The 23,212-nt window shown below is 37.7% G+C and overlaps 3 protein-coding genes across 5 annotated transcripts in view; 2 read left to right on the top strand and 1 right to left on the bottom strand.

Annotated features, from left to right (window-relative positions):
• Nucleotides 1-322: 322 nt before the first annotated feature.
• Nucleotides 323-7,984, bottom strand: LOC128601678 (5-hydroxytryptamine receptor 3A-like). 2 transcript variants are annotated; one of them, XM_053614949.1, is made up of 10 exons: nucleotides 7,509-7,984; nucleotides 5,843-5,947; nucleotides 4,842-5,047; nucleotides 4,713-4,757; nucleotides 4,529-4,635; nucleotides 3,840-4,009; nucleotides 2,515-2,666; nucleotides 2,187-2,397; nucleotides 1,344-1,553; nucleotides 323-797 (listed from the first exon to the last, which is right to left on the bottom strand). In XM_053614949.1, exons 2-10 carry the CDS (start codon nucleotides 5,907-5,909, stop codon nucleotides 508-510), a joined length of 1,458 nt encoding a protein of 485 aa, XP_053470924.1. In that variant the 5' UTR covers nucleotides 5,910-5,947; nucleotides 7,509-7,984; the 3' UTR covers nucleotides 323-507. The 2 variants fall into 2 exon arrangements, with proteins under 2 accessions (XP_053470924.1, XP_053470925.1); XM_053614950.1 differs by lacking the exon at nucleotides 7,509-7,984 and having other exon boundaries at nucleotides 5,843-6,070.
• Nucleotides 7,985-9,064: 1,080 nt separating this feature from the next.
• Nucleotides 9,065-19,707, top strand: as3mt (arsenite methyltransferase). The gene is made up of 11 exons (XM_053614951.1): nucleotides 9,065-9,199; nucleotides 10,184-10,220; nucleotides 11,252-11,379; nucleotides 12,139-12,289; nucleotides 12,538-12,674; nucleotides 13,449-13,518; nucleotides 13,684-13,765; nucleotides 15,011-15,142; nucleotides 15,291-15,433; nucleotides 15,549-15,680; nucleotides 19,297-19,707. Exons 1-11 carry the CDS (start codon nucleotides 9,174-9,176, stop codon nucleotides 19,399-19,401), a joined length of 1,143 nt encoding a protein of 380 aa, XP_053470926.1. The 5' UTR covers nucleotides 9,065-9,173; the 3' UTR covers nucleotides 19,402-19,707.
• Nucleotides 19,708-20,373: 666 nt separating this feature from the next.
• The window catches only part of cnnm2b (cyclin and CBS domain divalent metal cation transport mediator 2b), a 33,612-nt gene continuing 30,773 nt past the window's right edge, over nucleotides 20,374-23,212 (top strand). For both annotated transcript variants that reach the window (XM_053614953.1, XM_053614952.1), the window contains exon 1: nucleotides 20,374-22,707. In XM_053614953.1, coding sequence (XP_053470928.1) covers nucleotides 21,243-22,707 — 1,465 coding nt within the window. In that variant the 5' untranslated portion in view covers nucleotides 20,374-21,242. The remainder of the gene's footprint in view (nucleotides 22,708-23,212) is intronic.

Here is a 23,212-nt window from a genome sequence, read left to right as displayed (position 1 = left end):
AGTATTTGTGTATATTAATTAAAGGTTTATTTGCTCCCTTGCCCCTTTAACGCAGGTGACACACCTTTGGGGAAAAAGAGAAAGGGGTGGGGGGTGGGATAGGGTCTGTTCATGAGGATATAGGCTGCTGTTCAAGCTGTTATCCCAGTGCTTCTTATTAATGAAAGAAAGGTGAATTATCACCCTTGTAACCCGTGTCTTATTTGTTATGTTGCCCCCGCGGAAGAGACTGGAGAATTCGCCATGAAGGCTTCAGAAAGATAAGGTTACAGTATTTTTTTAAAAAAGTCTAATTACCTTGTTAATGTTATTGATGGTGTATTAATGCTGATGTTCGTAGTTTGCTGTCATGTTAAGCAATGTGTCAAATAATGTCAGTCAAAAGAACCTTAATGTAAAGCATTATCATTTATTTTCATATTGAAACAGTACTGAGAGAGGTTTATATTTGCTTTTTTTTTTTTTTTTTAAATTTCCCCTTTAACAGCTTTACAAATTCCTCGTTTCCTACTTTGAATGACGCACTGTGGAACTGGCCCATATGGCAATTATAGTGATGTAGCTCGCAACCACGAAGAGAACATAAAACAGGAACAGGAGGCGATCAATAACGTTTGCAATCATCTTCCAGTCGTTATCGCCCTGGTTGGGTCTCAGGTGTTCTTCAATCCGAAATCGAATGGTCAGCACTTCTCGGGCCACTTTCTTCAGTTCATCCACCACCGCTGCACCCTCCATCTCATCCTTTTCTCCTGTGTCAGCACGCACCATTGCTTCACTTGATGTGTCTGGTGTCACTGGTGACATGGTGAGCATAATGAGACATGAACTATCAGTGAAGTGTAGGTTTATGGGTATGGATGGATGCCATTAGTTTTTTATAATAGAAGTTGTGACAGTAGTTCCGGCTGCAAGGCTAGTTACTGATATACATTAATGTTCCCATTCTATGACGTGATTGTAGTAAAAGCTAATTCATCTACTGTAATTAGCTGTTACTGTCATTTTAATTCTTTAACAAATAAAACGTAATTGTTGACACGGTGAAGTTGTCAATAAGGAGAAGTTTATTTAACGCTTATGGAAGGAATCTCCAGTCTCAGCACTTTGTAGCAGTCAAATGTAAAGCTGTAAGGCTTTTTTGATATGTTATAAGTGATAGCAGGGAAGTAATTGACTTTGTTTCACAACGTTAATGTTGCTATAAACTCCAGGATGGTAATGGCCCCTCCATTTCACACCACTCTGTTGTTGATTAGTTTTCTATAGCAACAAGCCCTGCTGTGTTTTATTCGTTAGCAAGTATTTTTATTATATATGTTACAAAACAATATTCCTCTTACCTTTTGCATGTGGGTTTAAAATCACTGCCACCGGAACACCAAGACGTTTAGGGGACATGAACAGGAGACGTGCTAGGTAGTTCAGAACAAGGACATGGAGCCAACGGGGTATTCTGGGGTAATGGTTTGCATTGTTACTGACGTTAACAATGAACATAGTCTCCAAAAGGCTGGCTACCATCAGCGCCAAGCTGAGAGAGAAAAATACGTCTGTATGGAAAAAGAAACAGGAACAATATGTACAGTATGTTGCCAAGATGTATACTGTACAGTATGTATACCTGCTCAGTTTTGGTCCAGTAGTCAGGAAATATGATTGTACTTTAGGCTTCTCATTGGTTAGACTTGTGTCAGAGAACACATGAATTTCATAGGGGATGTGGAAATATGCTAAATAAAATTACTGAGTGATTTATACCACACAGTGATAAGTGCGATGCTCATGCATTTTGGGAGGGTGCCAGATTGTAGCAGTGGTGGTATTCAGAATAGTCTTTTAATTATTCAAGGCAGTTATTTATCTAGGCTACCTTCAAACAATCTTACAATATCAGTAACATTAATAAGCATTAGAAATAAATTTAAAATAAAAAAAACCTTTATATAGCCAATAAAATGTGATTAAACAAACTTAAGGGATGTGTTTGTCATCTGAGGCAGTTAAATATGAAATCGTCTTCATCATTATAGTGCAGTTATGTCATGTGCTAAGTATATAACCAGCTGTGCTGCATATGCATTTTATGTTAACACTCCACAAACAAGCATCTGGAACGGTTATAAAATATGCCCCCACTCCACCCCCTTTCTAAACCTCCAAACTGTGCTGCAGGTCTTCCATACTTATTAGAGGAGTGGTTGAGCCACTGGCAGGCAGGATGTCATTGGTGATGAGCAGAAAGACAGTGTAGCCTAGGATGAGCGTCATTTTGAAAGCCGACCGATCAACATTATGAGGAGGCAGGAAGAAGCTGAACAAGTCCAACAGACTCAGGAAGCAGCTGGGGACCAGGAGGTTCACTACATAGAGACTGGCCTCACGTTTAATGGTAAACTGTGGCGTAAACACATAGAGTTGTACTGCTTTAGTACAAACTTATTTAAAATTGAAGTGATTGAAAAGAAAACAAAAAAAACAAAACAATGAAGGCATACTGATGGTTCCACTCACATTGTATCTAACAGAAGAAAAAGATCTTTTGGTGGTGAGGTTAAAAGTGTCATTAACCTGTGTCACTTCTTCAAGGATCCATCCCGAGTCAGAAGAAACAGATGATTTTTGAATAAATTCTGTTGATTTAGAAGTCAGGCTCATTTCATCCACTGAAAGAAGAGCACATGACAGTTTCCACAAATTAAGTAAGGACTGAAACATATGCGGACGTGCAGTTATAGGTAAATAATCATCAACAGGCTGATGTGATGTGGCCTGGTGCAAAGCAGAAGTACTCTTACCACCCTGACATTTTTCTCCCTATAACTATACATCCATTATTTCTTTTATACCACAGCAATTCACTAACGCTAAAAAAAAATGCATTATTTATTAAAAAACTAAATTTCATACATGTTATTCATTTATAGTTACACTTAATGTTGTAGAACGACTGTGAAACAACTAATGTCCTATTACATTGTTACAGCTATAAATAGTTATAAGAAATTACAGACTGCCTCTCAGCAGATTCCACCCCGAACTCTGTTAGGATAAGTTTATTCCCCAAAACGGCATAATTATCAAAGGGACAATTTATCTCTGTCTCAGCAATATGTGTATCATACCACCTAAAGTGACATTCACACAGTTATAGCATGGGCGTGGCAGAGGGACATCAAGAACAATCCCTGAGCAAAGGGCTACGTGACTGTAATTAGCATTCAGAAAGACATCTGTCTCGATAGCTCTACCACCACTTCATTTATGGTCACACCTGTAAGAACATCTGTACTGTGAGAACAGAAAATGATCACATCAAATGCTATCCTTAATTTACATTTAGAATAAAACTGTATTCACATTACATACAGAAAACCTGGTTTGAAACAGAGTATAAAATGTCTGTGCTGATATTGTTCGAGGTTGACTTTGACTCCGACGAACCCGAAGTGCTTCATGTACTTTCTCACTGCCATGCTGTAATAAAGTTATTCTTCTTTGAGATCTTCAACATCCTTTTCATTTTTTCCTACATAGTTCTGTCTTCAAACTCGTCTTATACTAAGAAATGATAAAGCTCTCGGTCCTGAAGGCTTTCTTGTGTCAGAAAACTTTGTCTTTCCCATTGAACTGTTAGAGATACTGGAGACTTCTCCCAAAAATTCTCAAATAAACATCCACTCACAGAAAACTTCCCAATATCAACAATTATTTTATTTGTATATTTGGAGTGTCTGCTATATAAAGTGATTATAGTGTCTGCTATATAAAGTGATATAATGTCTGCTATATCACTGTGCAAGTCATTGCTAGAGTAATTAAAGTCGTTACAGTGTTACCTTCAAGCATGTAGGAATGGAAAGTAAGTGAGCAGGTGTGGACATCAAAAGGAAATCTGTAGAGGTTCATATTACACGAGGCAAAAACCTTTTTGCGTTGAACGAGATGAACCCCACCGGTGTAATTGAGCTGAACATAGGGTAGGTCAGTACTTCTGTCTTCATCCACACTGCGGTGTCATGAGAGAGTAAAAAAAAAACCTCAGAGACTTATTAACGGCCTCAAAATAAAAATTTTTTATTTTATTTTATTTTATTTTGTTATCTGTTGAAAGCTTCTTATACAAGTAAAGGAAAGGTTCCTTAGAACCATGATTCTCATACTGCGATGTAGGGATGCACAAGGGAACATGAAGCATTGCCAGGGAGACTTTTTATTTATTTATTTATTTATTTTAAATTTTTTACACATTAATGAAATAAGTACAATAATATATATATATATATTATATAACCAGTATATAAGCAAAATATTATTGTACACATATCAGTAATGTGTCTAATGTTTTAACAGTTGGATTTTCATAAAGCATCTGTACTGAGGGGATTGTTTTTACATAAGTAAAAGGATCCCTGGCTACCAAAAAACCCCGAAATTTCAGTGGGATCATTTTAATTAATCTTTTCTGGCACCTTATAGAAACGTATAGTCCTTTATGAATCAATATCCAAAATGCACTGTTACTTACAACTCCTCTATTTCTATATCCGGCAGCCACAGCTCAGATCTTGGATATGAGATTTTATTAGTTCCACATGTAGCATTATCCCACTTCAGAAATGGCACTTCCCAGTCCTGTCCGAGTTCAAACATGTGTTGAAGTACAAGTGAGGAATCGAACACTGACATAAACAAAATGAGATGAAACTTACAAGTGTTGTTACAGTGGACAATATTATGACCTGCTCCTTTTCATTCTGGAAAAACAAAACGCAGAGGAAATTACGTCAAAGAAAATATATTACAGTAGCAGAATTAAAAGAGACATATGAAATGCTCACCACGTCCTGGATACCAGCAATAGTGAGGCCCAGTTTAACAGTTAAGACGTCCCTTGGTTGTTGAACTGGTCGTATTTCAGTACACCAAAGGGCATTTTTAACGTTTTTATACAGGCTTGTGGTATCATTAGAAGTGCAGTTAAATGGTTCTACTTCAGAAGTATTCCAACATCCACCACAGTATTCCGACACCCAACGGCATCCAACTAGAAATATGGAAAAAAAATCCATTGATTAAAAGGTTGATTGTAAAGACTTTATACACAAGTGTAACAGTGTATACATTTTGGTTGTGACTTGAAACGCAAACAAAAGATTGCATATTAGATATAGAACATAATGTGATAGGGATGTGCTGTTATAAGAAAATATTCCATGATCCCAACACAACACTAAGTTACTGTTAACACCCTGAAGTTTTTCTTCAATAGCAAGTCCTGTTGCAAGTGTTTTATTCCTCTTATACCACAGCAATTTGCCAATGAATACATTTCTTTACTTAGTTATTTATTTATGTATATATTTAAATGAATGACATGTCATGCTTTTGTAAGCGTTTATAGATACATCCGTGAGACAGGTTAGTTCCTGTTATTATATAGATTATATTAGCTATAAATATCATTCTCTCACCAGCATTTTGAAGTTAATAAGACAAAGAAAATGCACCTTATCATGTTAGTTAAATATTACAGCTTTACCTCTGAAGGTAACAAAGCCCTGATATTGGAGACTCTTTCCAAAAATCTTCTCATGGAAAAATACATTTATATGGGGTGACATCATTCAAGTGTAAGTTGTTACTATAGGAATGATAACGTATTTGAGTGAACTACTGTCAGAGCTGCTTTTCTAGAAAACGAATCAACACCTTCTATAATCAGAATTTAGAAAGCAAGATCACTGTGGTGTAAAAAAAAAAAAAAAAAATTGATTGAAAATATTTTTCACGTTTTATTTATACTCTGTGTGTGAGTTCATTTGCTTGTCTAAGCTCTTACCTGGACTGTTAAAAAGCAAGACAAACAGCCATCCCATGACAAGTGTGAGTCCCCTCTGCTGTGCCATGACAGTGTGAGGTTGTAGATCAAAATGAGATTCTCTGCCTGTGGGGATTAAACAACATCAGTCACAGCATAATGTCTACTTAAAGGAAGTACAAAAGGTTTTCTGATTACGTTTTTCATCACAAATATAAATTTACATAGTAAACATATCCGGTAGGTTTGTCCGGGTCTCACCTTGTGATTAAGTCAAACATTGTTTGGGGGGGGGGGGGGGAGTATTGGGGGGATTAATCAGTCAATAAAAAAACGTTCTTTTTCTGTTAAAGCTAGACTGACAGATATAAAAGCTATTATGTAAAGTGAACAATCATATGGAGAAATACAATATGGTACATAATTGCACAATTACATAATTGTGGTATAAATGTGTTATAAAGGTGGTATATCATTTATACCACAGGACGGGCGAATTCTTGTGATTCTGATTAGTTAGAAAGTGTTGAGTGATTTTCTATAACAGCAGATATTCCTGTTGTAAGACAAATCACAGGTTTATATTAATGCAGTCATTCAAATACGTTATTGTTTCTATAGTAACCACATACACAGGGTCTCCGATAGCAGATTTACAGCTTTAAAAACATGTAACGTGGATATGCTGAAGTGTTCTGTGAGGAAACGTTTATTCAGCACTTGGAGTTAAAGCATTTTTTCTCTCTCTCTCTCTCTTTTTTCTCTCACAGAAAATACAGCCACAGTGTGGTTTCTTGGTAACATGACAAACTGCATTTAAAAAAAAAAAAAAATGTTTTATTAAATTCAAAAAAGAGTGGTGAAGAACCAACTGTTTAAAACATATTGTAAGTTGTGATAACATAAATGATAACAGGAATTTTAACTTATTTTCTCGGACATTCCACATCATAAATATAATTATAAACCGATAAAAAAAGTATGATGTGTCATTGTTTATTAAATATAATAATATATTGTTAGCGGTGACAAGAAAAATGAAACACTTCAGACTCCATTGTTATTGGAAAAAAATTAACTTCAGGATAGCAACAGCTTTTTTAAACAAAAATTTCATAAATGAAAATTAAAAATTTCTGCTTCATACTCTGGATTCTGCTTCAGATTGACTGGGCTAATTTATAAATGATAAATTCATAAATTATTTAAAAAAAATATATGTTCTACTCAGACAAGGCAATTGTGTCATTTTAAAATATTAAAGAATTGACAAGTAAGGAGGCATTTTTGGCATTGTATGAAAAATTCAGTGAGCCAACATCACGTTTTAGAGTTATTATTATTATTATTATTATTATTATTATTATTATTATTATTGGAGAAACTGCTAAGATGTTAATTGTTGATTGCGTTGAACTCTAGCATTTGGAAACAACTTTTGACATCATTATCTCTACTGCTTTATGTTAATGTTAAAGCATAATGTTAACTGGACCGATATTTTTAATTTTCCTATCATAATATACCACCATATTAATATATCATCCAACATCAATTTAAAGCTAAGTATTTTGTCTAGTTGTTAAATATTTGGACAGCTGTTTTTTCTGTTTTTTTTTTTTTTTCAAGAAATCAACATAAAAGCACAGAAATAAAAATACAACTAAAACATAAAGCATAAACTTACCGGTGTGTTTGTTCTATTTACCATAAATGGCTATATGTTAACTTTGGTAAAGAAGAAGTCCAGATCAGCAACTCCACACTGAACACACTACACTCTACGTACATACAAGGTTCAGATTCTTATAAGGGAACTTCCAATTTTTTTTTGTTTGTTTGTGAAAAACTAAACACAGCACGTTAGATTAAGAAGGAGGGGACTTGTTTGTAGTCCCATATATTTGCATGCTGTTTGAGTTCCTGCTCCTGAAGTGTACATTTTAATGCTTGCTATTTAAAATGCACCACTTGTTTGTTTGTTTTTGGGTTGTTTTTTTTTTTTTGCAGACACTGTAATTGAATCAGAAGCAGCAGAATCCAGTCCAATCATAAACCTGAGCTATTGATGCTAGAGGTCTCACTCAAGGGTCATGTATGCATATTTAATTGGATGAAGTCTGATCTGCATACATAAATGCACATTTGAAAAAGGTTCTAATATAAAAATGAAAGATATCAGAAATCATTTCTTTCAATTTATTTCATTTATTAATTTGGTATTTTGGCAAATCTTGTCTTCAACACATTAGAAATTGCAAAGACAACTACTGTAGCTTAAAAGCATCAATATTCTTCTCCTGTTTTTGTTCTTTTCTTTTAATTAGACCTCAGTAGTTTTGGACGACACAGAAACTGCTTGAAATTTTGAAACAGAAAAGTCACATCCATCCATCTGTCCATTTTCTGTACCGCTTATCCTACACAGCGTCACGGGGGAGCCTAGAGCCTATCCTAGGGAACTCTGGGCACACAGTGGGGGACACCCTGGACAGGGTGCCAACCCATCGCAGGGCACAATCGCACACACACTCACACACTACAGACAATTTGGAAATGCCAATCAGCCTACAATGCATGTCTTTAGACTGGGAAGGAAACCAGAGTATGTAGAGGAAATCCCCGAAGCATGGGGAGAACATGCAAACTCAGCACACACAGGGAAGAGGCAGGATTTGAACCCCCAGCCCTGGTGGTGTGAGGCATACGTGCTAACTGAACCACACCAAAAAGTCACATTACATTTACATTTACATTTATATTTATTCATTTAGCAGATGCTTTTTTTTCCCCCAAAGCGACTTACAAATGATGTAATACAAGGAAACATTAATAATGAATTCATGAATAGTGATGAATAATCCTGAATTTGATGCATGTGGTTTTTAGCCACTTCACGTTATGTTTCTCTGTCATTTCTGTCTATTCATTTATTTTCACATGGTCATTTTTTACATACAGGACATGTTGACGTGTAATTGACTAGTGATCACATGTGTGGTTTCAGAGGATAACATGCTAAAATCAAATGCGCCTTCAGCTTCATGTTATTCACGTGTGATTACATATTACTGAGGCATAATGACTCACCTGAAAAACTTCCCATCACGTGAAAAACCGTATATGGGTGTGTGTCCCCCACCCCCCAATCAGGGCTAAAACAGGCAGATTTGCGCCACCTTTCGGTTTTCTGCGGTAAATATTTACTTCCTGATGTTGAATTTTACTTCCTGCTCCAGTGACTGAAGTAGTACCAGCCTACATAAATGGGATTTTTGTAGCCTATATTTGGTGGTCAAGTTTAAGAATCGGTTCGATGTAAGAATCGATTCAGTTTAAGAATCGGCTCAGGATGGCGGACATGAAAGGAGCACATAGGTAGGTTAAGTTAAGCTGATTTGGAGCTTTAATGTAACACGTGTGCACACCTGGACTTACTTTTTAATGTTAGAGATACATGTAAGGTACTGTAAGAGTCTGTAAGATAATTGTTATATATTGTAAGAGATATTATAAGACTAACAAGTCGGAAACTCGTACAATAACTTGTACAATAACTGTGACTAAGGGGCGTCCATTTACAACATGCAGGTCAGAGACTTGTAGCCTATTTACTTCCATTAAAGACAGCTGGTGTGCTACTAGAAAGGAACATAGTCACAGTACGTGAAGTTAGTAGACCGACAGTCTGACATTAATTTACTAAAAGACCACAATGTAACTGTAAAATGTGCTGTAACATTTAGCCAGTAAAGCTAACTGAACTGAACTGAACTGAATTTCCAAGAGTTTGCACTCATACATCGACAACACCATGTAGAAATGGTTCAGTGCATATTATTGTGTGTTTATTATTTGTTCTGAGGTTTCAGTTCATCAAAATATGCTCAACATGTCCTGTAAAGTTATTTACACAATAAAATAAATGACCTAATATGTTACACACAGACCTTTCCTGTTTTGTTTTGTTTTCTGTTGTTGTTGTTGTTTTTTTTTTTTTTTTTTTTTTTTGTGTGTGTGTGTGTGGGGGGGGGGGGGGGGGGTGTAGGTTGTAAACCTATACCCTACCATACTTTCTGTTACAACCCACTTTTATCAAAACCGCACTTCCTCACTGATGTGGTCATCACTATTTGATTAGTTTGTTTGTTTAATAATTAAATGTAATGTCTGATTAAATAGATAAGTCTACAAATGTTTAATAGTTTACAATATCACAGAGGCTTGTGAATCTTATTGATTTGAGAAAAATATTGTTTTATTAGAAATTTTCTGTTTGTTTGTGTGTGTGTGTGTGTGTGTGTGCGAAAAGGTCAGCTGCTAATATCATTGTTTAATTCATTAATGCTTTTTTTTTCCCAGTGAACCGGCTGCTACAGATGTTCATGACACTGTTAAGGTAAACTGGGATTATGGGTCCAAAGGCAATTCCAGTGTAAACCTATGGTCGGGAACAGAACCCATGAGAGACAAAAAAATAATAATAACAGGAAAACTTTACTGTACAAGTCATGTTGGATTGGATTAATAATGGCCTGAAGCAGCTTTGTTTTTTACCCTCTTAGCACACGTATTAAACAGTAGCCTACTCGTAATAGGCTGAAGTCCAAGGTTTGTCCAAATTCCAAGAGTTCAAGAGATCAGAATTAGCCATGCTATTTAAAATGTACCACTTGTTGTTGTGTTTTTTTTGGCAGACAGCGTAATTGATCAGGGCAAGAAGGATGAACCTGTTTCCCTCAACCTGTTAATGTTACCTACGGTGTATTGAAGTTAGTGTGATCTTAGCATGTAAACACATAAGGCTGTTAAAAATAATTTCATGTCTTTTATGACACGTTAGCCCTTACATTCTCGTATTGATGTGGACGCATAGATGGTGGGAATTGGACCAAATTGAGAGAATGACATAGTTTTAAATAACCTGTCAGGGTTTTCAGAATCACACAGTGGCTTTAGGGGTGTGTGATATGAGTGTAATATCATTTTTGTCATAAATAATGTTGTTTTTTTGTTTTTTGTTTTTTTTTTGTATAATATGTATTCGACTTGGACCAACAATAATATCATGCAAAGTGTCAGTGGATGTTAAAATTCTTTAAAAAATATAATTTTTCATGCTTCGTATCTTGAAAACAAGTACTGTGATATGATTTTTTCCCCTTGTGGCTCACCTGTAGCGGCCAACATAAAACACAATAGAGTAATTTAAGGGATTTTTTGAGGGGACTTTATTAAGACTTTATTACAACCTTCTTCTTAAGATCCACATATATAAAGATAGACTTTGAAAATGAAAGGGAATATGCTATAACATTACTGGCTCTAGATTTACGTTTGTTTTTTTTGTTTTGTTTTGTTTTTTACCATAAAACATGTCCCTCACACCAAATATTGAATTGTCTTTTATGCTCAATTTGTGCTGTACAGGAATACTATGGGAAAATCCTGAAGCAGAGCTCTGATCTGAAGAGCAACGCATGTGTCCCTTCAGCTAAACCCATTCCTGTCTACATTAGAAAAGCTCTGACTGAGGTTCACCCAGAAGTCACGGCAAAGTAAACTCCGTCTACAGCCATTTCAAATCATAAACCGTATTCCTATCATATTCTAAACATATTACACTGAACTTGTGTTATGGTCCTGAAGAAGATGTTTGGCTATGTTGCAAAATATCTTCAAGCTTACAGCACTCTTTATTAACACTTAATAACACTATAATTTCAATATATATATATATATATATATATATATATATATATGCAAAAAAAGATGCGCACTTGCTTGTGTTAGTGATTACTTTTGTTTTGACTTTATCTAGGAGAATTTTGATTTGTGAATTCACAACCCTCAGTCTTGGGAGCCAATTAAAACCTCTTTTATACCTGTTTAAATACTGTTGCCTATGCTTCCAGCGACATACACTAGGGTTTTTGGGATAGATTTCTTTTTTTCTCCCTGCCTGCTAGAATTTCCTTGTTAGAAATGTTGGCACCTCTGTGTACATTATCTACTATATATTGAAGTTTGGCTCATGTATGTTATGTAATTGTCATTGTGTTGTATTTTTATAATATAACATAATTTAGACGATTAATTCCCCTTAGGACTGCACAGTATGGCTAATTCCACATCATAGCACAGTGTCACACCACTATTCACATTTTATACCAATGTAATGCTCTCCCTTAATGATCCAGATGTCTGAAAAAGCCTATACAGACATTGTAAGTTGATGTTGTAGACTTTCTGGTTTATGAGCAGTCTTTGGGATCCCCCTGCTGGTAGACTAAGTGATAGTCTCTCTTTTCTCTCAGGTACTATGGCTGTGGTCTGGCAGTGCCCGAGTGTGTGGAGGGCTGCAGGATTTTGGATCTCGGCTGCGGCAGTGGACGTGATTGCTATGTGCTCAGTCAGTTGGTGGGCAAGAACGGACATGTCACTGGACTCGATATGACGGAAGATCAGGTGGGTCTGGTTGATGATGTCAAAGTGTGGTGTTAGTGCTCTAAGTGCAATTTAATGACATGGCCAGGACAACAAGGTGATTTGTCTTGCCACTACTGTCAGGGCTGCTGAAAATTAATCAACATGTTCTGACCGATCAGGATTAGAGAATTCAACAGTGATGGGAGATAAGTAAAGAATAAAGAACAGTTGTTGAACATCCAGTTGTGTTGAACAGACCCCACTAACCTGAGACTTCTAATTTATAGCTTGAGGTTGCAAGAAAATATATAGACTGTCACATGGAGACGTTTGGGTACAAGAAGCCAAATGTGGATTTTGTTCAAGGATACATCGAGTCCTTGAGGGAAGCAGGCCTGGAGGAGAATTCTTATGATATAATCATGTAAGGCTTTTACACACATATTTTTATTTGTGTGCACTGTTTGTACAATATTATGACATGTAGTTACACTGAGCGTGTGAAATGATCTGTGGAGTAAACCCATATTCAACAGAACCTGAACCTGTATTCAATCTCATGCACAGATTGGTGTTATTGAACATTTCACTGAGGATCTTAGAGATTTCACTATATTAAGTTACAATTCTTTTAAAATCTGGATTTTGACACTGGATATTGTCATTGTGAGATAAGTAACTATAAAATCAAGGGTTCCAAAAATGCTGGCGCTGACTCTCTGTTCAAATGTGTAAGCTACACAGTGAAAATTATCTTTGGCATTAAATTACATTTTTTTTTTTTGTATGTGATCAACCTGATTTACTTCAGCAATGTCTAGATTTTGACCAGAGTTAATTATTTTAGTACAAAAAAAACTAAAGACGATAAAAGAATACATTTAACTTGATATGGATGACAAAAAGCACCCGGACTGCCCTAAAAATGGGCCAGTACTTGTAAGCTGGGTCAGGCTGGTACAGTGTTAAAGATAATGGATTACTTCACCATTATGGATGAGTTAATGGACTTATTACATATTTAAAAGTATCGTTTAACCATTTACCTGGAAAATATTTCTACATTTATGTCGTCATTAAGCTTTAACTGTTTACTTGTGTACGCAAATAATTTCAGGAAAATCTATATAATATCATGTAGGATATTATTACTAGCCGCTATAAAGCTCTGACAGTGGGATTTTATTTTTTTTAACAGATCAAATTGTGTGGTGAACCTCTCACCTGACAAGGCTAGTGTTCTGAGAGAGGCCTACAATGTACTGAAGGTACTTTGGCTTACAAGCATAACATCAAAAACATGAATTAAATATAATCATTTTTTTTAATATAGTAATATGCAGTAGAGTTTCAGCCACTTCCCCACTGCCTGTTTTCTCCAGGGAGTTCTGAAAAGTGGAAAATGTCTACATGTATTATTGTTTGCGTTTCAGGATGGCGGAGAGCTGTATTTCAGTGACGTTTACAGCAATGCCCCGATTTCAGAATCCCTTAGAGCCAACAAAGTTTTATGGGGTAAGAGAATAATTCAAACCGCACATGGAATCTCATATATCATGTTGGATATAGCATAGGACCTTCACATACTGAGAGTTTCATGCACACTGTATGTATTACAGGATAAGGATCCTGTAAATAACATTATTTACAACATTAGCTAGCATTAACTTACAGTATATTAAACCTAGCATTAATAAGTAAGTTAAAATATGTATTAATTGATATTTGTTTAGATGTTAATGAAATGTATGAAATACATTGATTGTTTATTCAAAGCAGAAAAAAATAAGTCAACACAACATATCAGAAATGAAATTACAGAAGGGTCCTAAATATTGATAACTTACTAAACTCTGATGTCCAGGTGTAAATATTAAAACTTGCTTTTCAGCCTCAGCTGTGGACTTTGCTAGTGCGTTTGCTAGTTTGCTAGTCCTCTGATTTTTCAGGGGCTTAAAGGGAAGTGCTTGTGTTTACAAGCATTGGTCCAGACAGTATTGAAAAACTCTTTTAAGACTAATAATCAACTAATACAGCAACTTAAGCAGCTGTGTTTTTTTGTGCTTTTTGTGGAAAACTACTTGAATTGGCAAAATTGCAGTTACAGGAAATAGTTTTGCACGGTCTTTCACGGTGACGTTTGTAGGTAAATGAGACCTTTTAGCTGTACTCATGTTCGATGCACATTAATCGAAGAGGGCTTTGGCTGAATGATTATTGTGATAACGTCACATGACGTGTTTTGGCCCAAATCTGTGGTAATTTTTGAAAAATTGCAAGCTCCCCCGAATATTACGGAGATTTTGCGTTAATTTCTGTGATCGCAAAATTGAAAATCCTGGAGAGGCTGCTTAAATGTAACTATAAATTAATAAAATGTGTGACATATAATTCTAATATGAATTCTTAGCACTGGCAAATTGCTGTGGTATTAGAGAAATAAAACACATTGCTAGGAAAAAAAATTTATGTTGAGGTGGTAACAGTTATGATGCTATGTCACTGATTATTTCAGTTACAAAAAAACTGGTAAGAGGAATAGCTTACTATGCATTTCATACAGACATGTATGATGTGTGGTTTTGTTTTGAAACAGAATTATTTTACAGAATAAATTCATATTTATGACCTGTTTTTTTTTATCACCTGATGTGCACATGCATATATTATTGATTATTCTAGCATCGACTACTTTTTGTACCCTTCATTCCATTTTTTCCTATGTCTGAGATATTATGAAAGCATTTTTATCTGCCTCAGGTGAGTGTCTGAGTGGAGCTCTTTGGTGGGAGGACCTTGTGCGATTGGCTGAGGAAGTTGGGTTTTGCAAACCCCGACTGGTCACAGCTAGCTTCATTTCTGTAGGCAATGAGGAGCTCGAGAAACTTCTAGGTAAAGGACTCATCGTTGTGAACTTGTGTTTTCAGTCTAAGCTATTGTGGTTACCATTTCAGTGCAATTACCAGTTGCTTTTTAGAACCACTTTCTTAGAAGTTCATTTTTTTTTACAACACCATCAATGTATTTGTTTTGAATTTAGGTGACTACAAGTTTGTCTCTGCTACGTACCGTCTCTTCAAGTTACCAAAGAGTTCTGAGAAGGAGCGCTGTCTTGTCATGTATGATGGAAACATTACGGGCTTAGAGAAGGAATTTGAGTTTGATGCGCAGTATAGTTTTAAGGTATGAAATGCTTGAAATAGTGAAAACCTGAGATACACATTATACATCCTGACTCACCATGCTTGTAAATTTCACTACATTATCCATAGCAGTTACTGGATAATATGTTGTGCAGGTGAATGAGGTGATGGAGGTGGATGGAGATGTAGCCAACATCTTGAAGAACTCCAGGTTTGCTGAAGAGTTCACTTTCCAGATTCTAGCACAGAGCAGCACAACATCAGGATCATGCCGGGCTAAACCCAAGGTTTGTACAGATGGGTCACTAACAGAAATATAAAAGAGCATAAATGGTGTTAGTAAGGTGTGCCACCATGGGCCACCAAAAGCGAACAATATTGTAACTTGATGTAGACCTCAGATGTTCAACTGGTGAACTCAGATCTATTAGAAAATTTCAATTTTAAAATGACTGTTAATGTGAAATCTTCAGTGTGGTGTAATGTTTACAAAATCATAGCGAATTGCATGTGTCAAAGAAAGAGCCATGTGCCAAAAACCATGAAAGAATACACACACACACACACACGCTTATTTTTGCTGTATTGAAAAACGGTATCATTTTGAGACACCACTGTGTCATATAGTATCAAATTACGATTTTCTGTATTGTTACATCAATAATATCGCTATAAATCCCCGCCCTAGTTTAACAAGAGTTCTGACAATAACAATGAGTCCTGATCACCTTGTAAAAGTCACATTAGTCTGTTATGTCTGTTCTTTCACATGGACATGTTTTTTATGTTCACTGCTACGTTACTCCTGGCCCAAAAAGCACCACAGACACTCCAAGGCCAAACAGCTGCCTCACTGCTTAACACTACAGATACATTATTAATAACATTTCAATCAAGGAATGTCACCTTATCAGAACGGCTCATGGCCACTACACTCATTCAGACATAAGAAACCATCGTTTGCATTTGGAGCCTATTTATAACCACACATAAACTTGTTCATCCTTCATTTCAATGTAATTTTACATTTACGGCATTTGGCAGACGCCCTTATCCAGTGTGACTTACATTTATATCATTTATACATCTGAGAAGTTGGGGGTTAAGGGCCTTGCTCAAGGGCCCAGCAGTGGCAGCTTGGTAGAGCTCACGACCTTCTGATCAATAGACCAACATCTTAATGCATTGAGAAACCACTGCCATGCTATATGTTATATAACTGACAGTGTAACTAGTCTCAGTTTATTACAGAACAAAACTAGACTGAAAGTATAGTTGACCATGCACTCACTCATCTGGTTTAATAAACGAGACGTAATATAGGGTAAGATAAAATGAGATAAGATTAGATGTACCTTTATTGATCCCCTGTAGGAGAAATTCAAGTTGACACAGCATTACAAGTAGGAGGAGTAACACCAAAGAAAAGTATTTATCTAAATACCTATACATTTGAATTAGTCTAAAATAAAAAATAATATAAAATAAGTCGAAATAATAGAAACAATAAAGTAGATCAGAGTGTATGCACATATGGTAGAGTTCTATTTGTATATGCATGTGCAATATCCTTGGTATTTATACAGTATACAGTGCCCTCCAATAATATTGGCACCCTTGGTAAATATGAGCAAAGAAGGCTGTGAAAAATTGTCTTTATTGTTTAACCTTTTGATCTTTTGTTCAAATAATTCACAAATAACTCCGCTCTCATGAATAATAAAGAATTGCAAACACAGGTTTATAAAAAATATATTTTTTGTTAAATATAGGTGCGCAACAATTATTGGCACCCCATGAATTCATATGAGAAAAATATATTTGAAGTATATTCCCATTGATTTTTTAAATTTTTTAGTACAACTGGGTGACTAGGAACAGGAAATTGTTCAGACATGACGTCCTGTTTGACAGGGGTATAAATATGAGGTAACACATAGGCCAAATTTCCTTAGTCATTCATAACAATGGGTAAGACCAAGGAATATAGCTGTGATGTGCGGCAAAAGGTTGTTGAGCTTCACAAAATGGGAAGTGGCTATAAGACAATAGAAAATCAATTTTGTCTCAACACACTGTGAAGAGGCTGGTTCAAGTGGCCAAAAATCTCCAGGGCTCAAAGCTGGATAATTACAGAAGTTAGTTGTGTCTTGGGGTCAGAAAGTCTCAAAAACTACAATCCGAAGTCACCGACATCACCACAAGTTGTTTGGAAGGGTTTCAAGAAAAAAGCTTCTACTCTCATCCAAAGTAGTTAACTCAAGCGTCTTCAGTTTGCCAGACACTACTGGAACCTCAAATGGGATCAGGTTCTATGGTCAGATGAACCCAAAATAGAGCTTTTTGGTAATAAACACCAGAGGTGGTTTTGGCGCACACAGAGAGGTAGCCATATGGAAAAGTACCTCATGCCCAGGGTTAAAATTGGGGTTGGCTCTTTAATGTTTTGGGGCTGTTTTTCTGCCAGAGGACTTGGACATTTTGTTAGGATACATGGAATCATGGACTCTATCAACTATCAACAGATATTAAATGAAAACCTGACTGCCTCTGACAGAAAGCTTAAAATGGGCCGTGTTTGGATCTTCCAGCAGGACAATGAAAAACAGAAAATGGTTTATTGACCACAAAATCAACACAAAAATAGTTTACTGACCACAAAATCAACACAGAAATAGTTTACTGACCACAAAATCAACACAAAAATAGTTTACTGACCACAAAATCAAGGTCCTGCCATGGCCATCCGAGTCCCGTGACTTGAAACCCATAGAAAACCTGTGGGGTGATCTTAAGAGGAGAGTCCACCAGCATGAACCTCAAAACTTGAAGGATCTGGAGAGATTCTGTATGGAGGAATGGTCTCAGATCCCTCGCCATGTATTCTCCAACCTCATCAGGCATTATAGAAGAAGATTCCAAGCTGTTATCTCGGCAAAGGGAGGTAACATAAAGTATTGACTAAAATGGTGCCAATAATTGTTGCACACCTATATTTAACATTTTGTAACATATTTAAGAGTTGTTTTCTTTTTTTTTTTTTAATAAACCTGTGTTTTGTTTGCAGTTGTTTGATGTCCATGAGAGCAAAGTATTTTTGCTTCTTTTTTTTTTTTAACACAAGTTGGTATATTTTCACTTTTTCTACATTACCCACAATGACATTTGACTGCCCACTGATGGCACCAGTGGTTATTTATAAATTATTTATAAATAACATAAATAGAATTACTTATAATCCAAAGTAGAATTACATACAATTTTATCACATCATCCTCTTGTGAAGTAACAACAAAACAGAACCTTACAGCAACATGAACTATCAAGAACAATAAAGGGATAGACTGCATATGACAACACAACATGGTAATCCATGCTCGCACTGTTGATGCTGGTGAACTCACGTACCACTCGAGAAAACAGGGTGTTACATAGCTTTATCCGTATGCTTTATGGAAATGCCACAGCATAGTTTTATGGCTTTTTGGTCCTTGTAGGAGCCGCATGCCCAGGTCACACTGTGTCAAATTTCACTGATAATCAGATAAACAGATAAACAGCTGTGTTATCTCTGCACACTTATCATAGATGATTCACTAGTAAGTACCATCTATGGCAGTTATAATATTGTAATTATTACACCTTAAATCTGTACCTATGTTTGTGCTGATTCTGGATCACCTGTAATATGCTGCAAGAGAAATCATAAACACCCACATAGCAGCCAAGGACACTGTGTTAATGAGTACTTATTCAGCATTGTACTTTTCCACCGTGGCAAAGTACTGTTTATTGCAGACCTGTTAAATGACTGAGTTTGTTAAACTCCTAAGTTTATAAAGAAAGCCAAGGCTTAATATATGTAATTTTTCTACTGAGTTATGACCTCTCGTCTCCCCTCAGGTCATGCCTGTGAGCCCCTTCGAACTGGCAGAGCAGCTGGGAAGTGCGAGTGTGGTTCCATCCACAGGGTTGTGCTGTGGCCCTCAGGAGTCATGCTGCATGTGAAAGTACATTAAAAAAATAATAATAAAGGATATAGTATTAAACTGTGAAATTAGACATTCTTAATATGCACAAATTCATAAAATCATGTCAACTGAACATATAATATTCTTATCACATTGGGATGAAATAGCATGAATCAAATTGTAGTTGTACTTACAAAAGGATTCATATAAGGAAAAGCATTCAAAAATAATGTATAGGCAATAATGTAATAATGCATACAGTAATTTATGTGGTCATGCATGTAATGCACTTGATGTAAATAAAATAAAATAATGCCCACAGGGTGCTATTCTTTAGGCTGCATTTTGGTCTAATCCAGTGGGTCTCTTTTTATGTATTCAGTTACAGCAGTGAAAATCACAATGATCACCATCATCAAAGTTATTATATTTATTAGTGAGTTTTAATAGTTTTAACTATTAGCCTGTTTGACTAGCTTGAATTGAATGCATTTAATCCCAAATCTCAATAACTCAAAAACAACTAGGCGTATAAATAATTTACCTAATGCGTTCTGTTGCTTGAAAGATCAGGAATAGAAAGCTCTCTGGCTCTAATGAATATACATAATATTATTGTACACATTTAAATGTTAATGACCGTTAAAGAGGTCCTTGGCAACAAAACATTTGACAGCCCCCGCATCTGATCACTTCTACTCGTTCATCTCGAGGCATTTCATAGCCTGCAGTAGTTGCCTAAAGAAGGCACAGAGCATATTGAATTTCTATAACGGTGATGAGGTAACAAAATGGACTGTCAACTGATCGGATTGTGTGTATCAAAGCCTAGGTGTGAGATGTAGTTTTGAAATGAAATTAGGACAGATATGCATGACTCTTCAGCACAGAGAGGTCAAACAATAAGGAGACAGTGAAGCACAACACGTGCATATCGTCCTACAGTGAACATGATGCTGGTGATATATTATAAATAAATAAATAAATAAATGGGAGCAAATCACCGGTCACTATTCTAACTGTTTAACATTTCATCTCTTAATAAAAGAGATCAACTAGTTAGATGTAGACTGATAGGTGCACTTTATTGATCTTCAAGGGGAACTGTAGGTGCTACAGCTGCAAAGGACGCTGAAGGACTAGACAGAGGTATAACATTCAACACATAATAACAATTAAAACAGTGCAAAAAGGCCTCAGTGATTAGGTGCAAAAAAATACAGTGTCATGTAATTACTGTAGGTGCAAAAATCCAACAAGGTGCAGAATAACAGGAGATATTTACAGCAACCAAACCAAGTGGTAGCCATCCATGCATGCATTGTATATGTGTGTGTATATGAATAAATACATCCTGTCCAGTTGTTTATTCATATGGAGATCAGAAGTGTGTATTTTGCTGTTGTAGTAAAGAATGAACTATTGGTCAAACAGTATTACTTACTTAAACACAGCTTTGTGGTGATGTATTTTGCTCCTCCTTAATTGTTTTAACCTTATAAACGGCTTCCAATCGCAGGATGCTGTCACGAACCTGTTAATTAACGCCAAAAAAAAAAAGTCACGCGGAAACTTCAGCCCGAGCTCATTCGCATGTAGCGGTCCTGATTGTCGGCTTCTGATTGGTCGTTCCAGCCATCAACTCTCCACCCCTGAGCACTGATTGGTCGCCGGAGTCGCCTGTAACCGGGACTTGGAGAAGAGGCACGAGTTTGCGCTGAAGTGGAGTCAGTTTTTGCCGAGTTGTGGAGCCAAGCAGCTGCTGAGCCGAGGCTAATGTGCAGCTGAGATGAAGCCGCACTCCGATTGGCTCTGACTTTTTCTTTCCTCTTTTTTTTTTTTTTTTTAAAGCCATTTTCATTCAAGCGGTTTGTCAACATGGCAGAGCCGTCGGTGGCTGCAAAAATGGCGTCACTTGTCCCGGTCCGAGCCGCGACACTGATTCTCTTAACCGTCTACTTAATTGCGCCGACGCGCGCCAAAGAAGGCGGGGGAGAGGAGACCGTCATCATCGGCTTGCGCCTGGAGGACACAGACGACATTTCGTTCATGGACAGGGGCTATCTGCGGGTGAGCGAGCGCTCCCGGGTCAAGTTGCGCGTGTACGGGCACAACATCAACAACGAGACGTGGTCCAAGATCGCGTTCACAGAGCACGAGCGGAGTCGCGCCGTTGCCAGCCTTGACAACTTCAACGGCGACAACAAGAGCCACGAGGAAACGTCTGGCTTGCACCCGTGCGGCATCAGGACATCGGACATCTTAATCTTGCCCAACATAGTGTTGAGCCGCAAGACGTCCGGGGTGGTGGAGATTGAGGTCAAGCCGTTGAGGAAGACCGAGAGAAGCAAAGCGTATTACCTGTGCATCGCCACATCTACGCCAGCTGGCACGCACGACCCGTGGACAGAAAGCACGTGGATATACCATGAAGGTGAGGACACCAAAGTGATCGTGGTGGAGGAGAGGAAGTTTCTGCTCCCCTTTTGGCTCCAGGTGATCTTCATCTCCATGCTGCTCTGCCTCTCCGGTATGTTCAGCGGCTTAAACTTGGGGCTTATGGCGCTCGACCCGATGGAGCTGCAGATCGTGCAGAACTGCGGCACCGAGCGCGAGAAGAACTACGCGCGCAAAATCGAACCGGTGCGCAGCCAGGGGAACTACCTGCTGTGCTCGCTGCTGTTAGGGAACGTGCTCGTGAACACCACTCTCACCATCCTTCTGGATGACATCGCCGGAAACGGCCTGATCGCCGTGGTCATGTCCACGATCGGTATCGTGATCTTCGGCGAGATCGTGCCGCAGGCGATATGCTCGCGCCACGGGCTCGCCGTGGGCGCCAACACCATCTTTCTCACCAAGTTCTTCATGCTGCTCACGTTTCCCGCGTCGTACCCGGTCAGCAAGCTGCTCGACTACCTCCTCGGGCAGGAGATCGGCACCGTGTACAACCGCGAGAAGCTGCTCGAGATGCTGCGCGTCACCGACCCATACAACGACCTGGTCAAGGAGGAGCTGAACATCATCCAGGGCGCGCTCGAGCTGCGCACCAAGACCGTGGAGGACGTGATGACGCCGCTGCGTGACTGCTTCATGCTGGCGGCTGATGCCGCGCTCGACTTCGCCACGGTCAGCGAGATCATGGAGAGCGGTTACACGCGCATTCCCGTGTTCGAGGAGGAGCGCTCCAACATCATTGACATGCTCTTGGTCAAGGACCTGGCTTTCGTGGACCCGGACGATTGCACGCCGCTCAAGACTGTCACAAAGTTCTACAGCCACCCGCTGCACTTTGTCTTCAACGACACTAAACTGGACGCCATGCTCGAGGAGTTCAAAAAAGGTGGGTCTGTCTTTTCCCATTTTCTCCATCACGCGCCTTTGCTCAGCGTTGCAGAAATACGAGCAAGTATTTATGTTTATTTTTTTTCAAAGTATTGCCCACATTTCCAATGCGTGTATGTGTCTGTGTAGCGCTCGGGCGCCTTTTACGCGTGGTGCGTTATGACGCACGGGCCAGGGGAAGAACACAGTATGAACATGTTTCAGTCTAAAAGGTTCTAAAACGTTTCAGTAATAATAATAATCATCATCATCATCACCATACTTTTCTTAATTCTAATTGAGAAATATACACCAAACATTTCTCATTTCTGCTCCTGCAGCTCGTGCACTACACAACACGAATCTCTCCATGGGTTTATAATCCACATATCTCTGTCCAGTGCAGTTGGAGTGTAGCACTGGTGCGGTTTTGAGAAACAATCTTATAATCTACATTTAAACTGTTTTAAGGTTTATGTGCTCCTTACACACCTGATCTCACTCTGACTTTTAATTAACGAGCT

Source organism: Ictalurus furcatus, chromosome 26, assembly GCF_023375685.1.
Source record: "Ictalurus furcatus strain D&B chromosome 26, Billie_1.0, whole genome shotgun sequence".
NCBI lineage: Eukaryota > Metazoa > Chordata > Actinopteri > Siluriformes > Ictaluridae > Ictalurus > Ictalurus furcatus.
The sequence above is the reverse complement of the archived record's forward strand: the minus strand, read 5'-3'. Positions and strand labels throughout refer to the sequence as shown.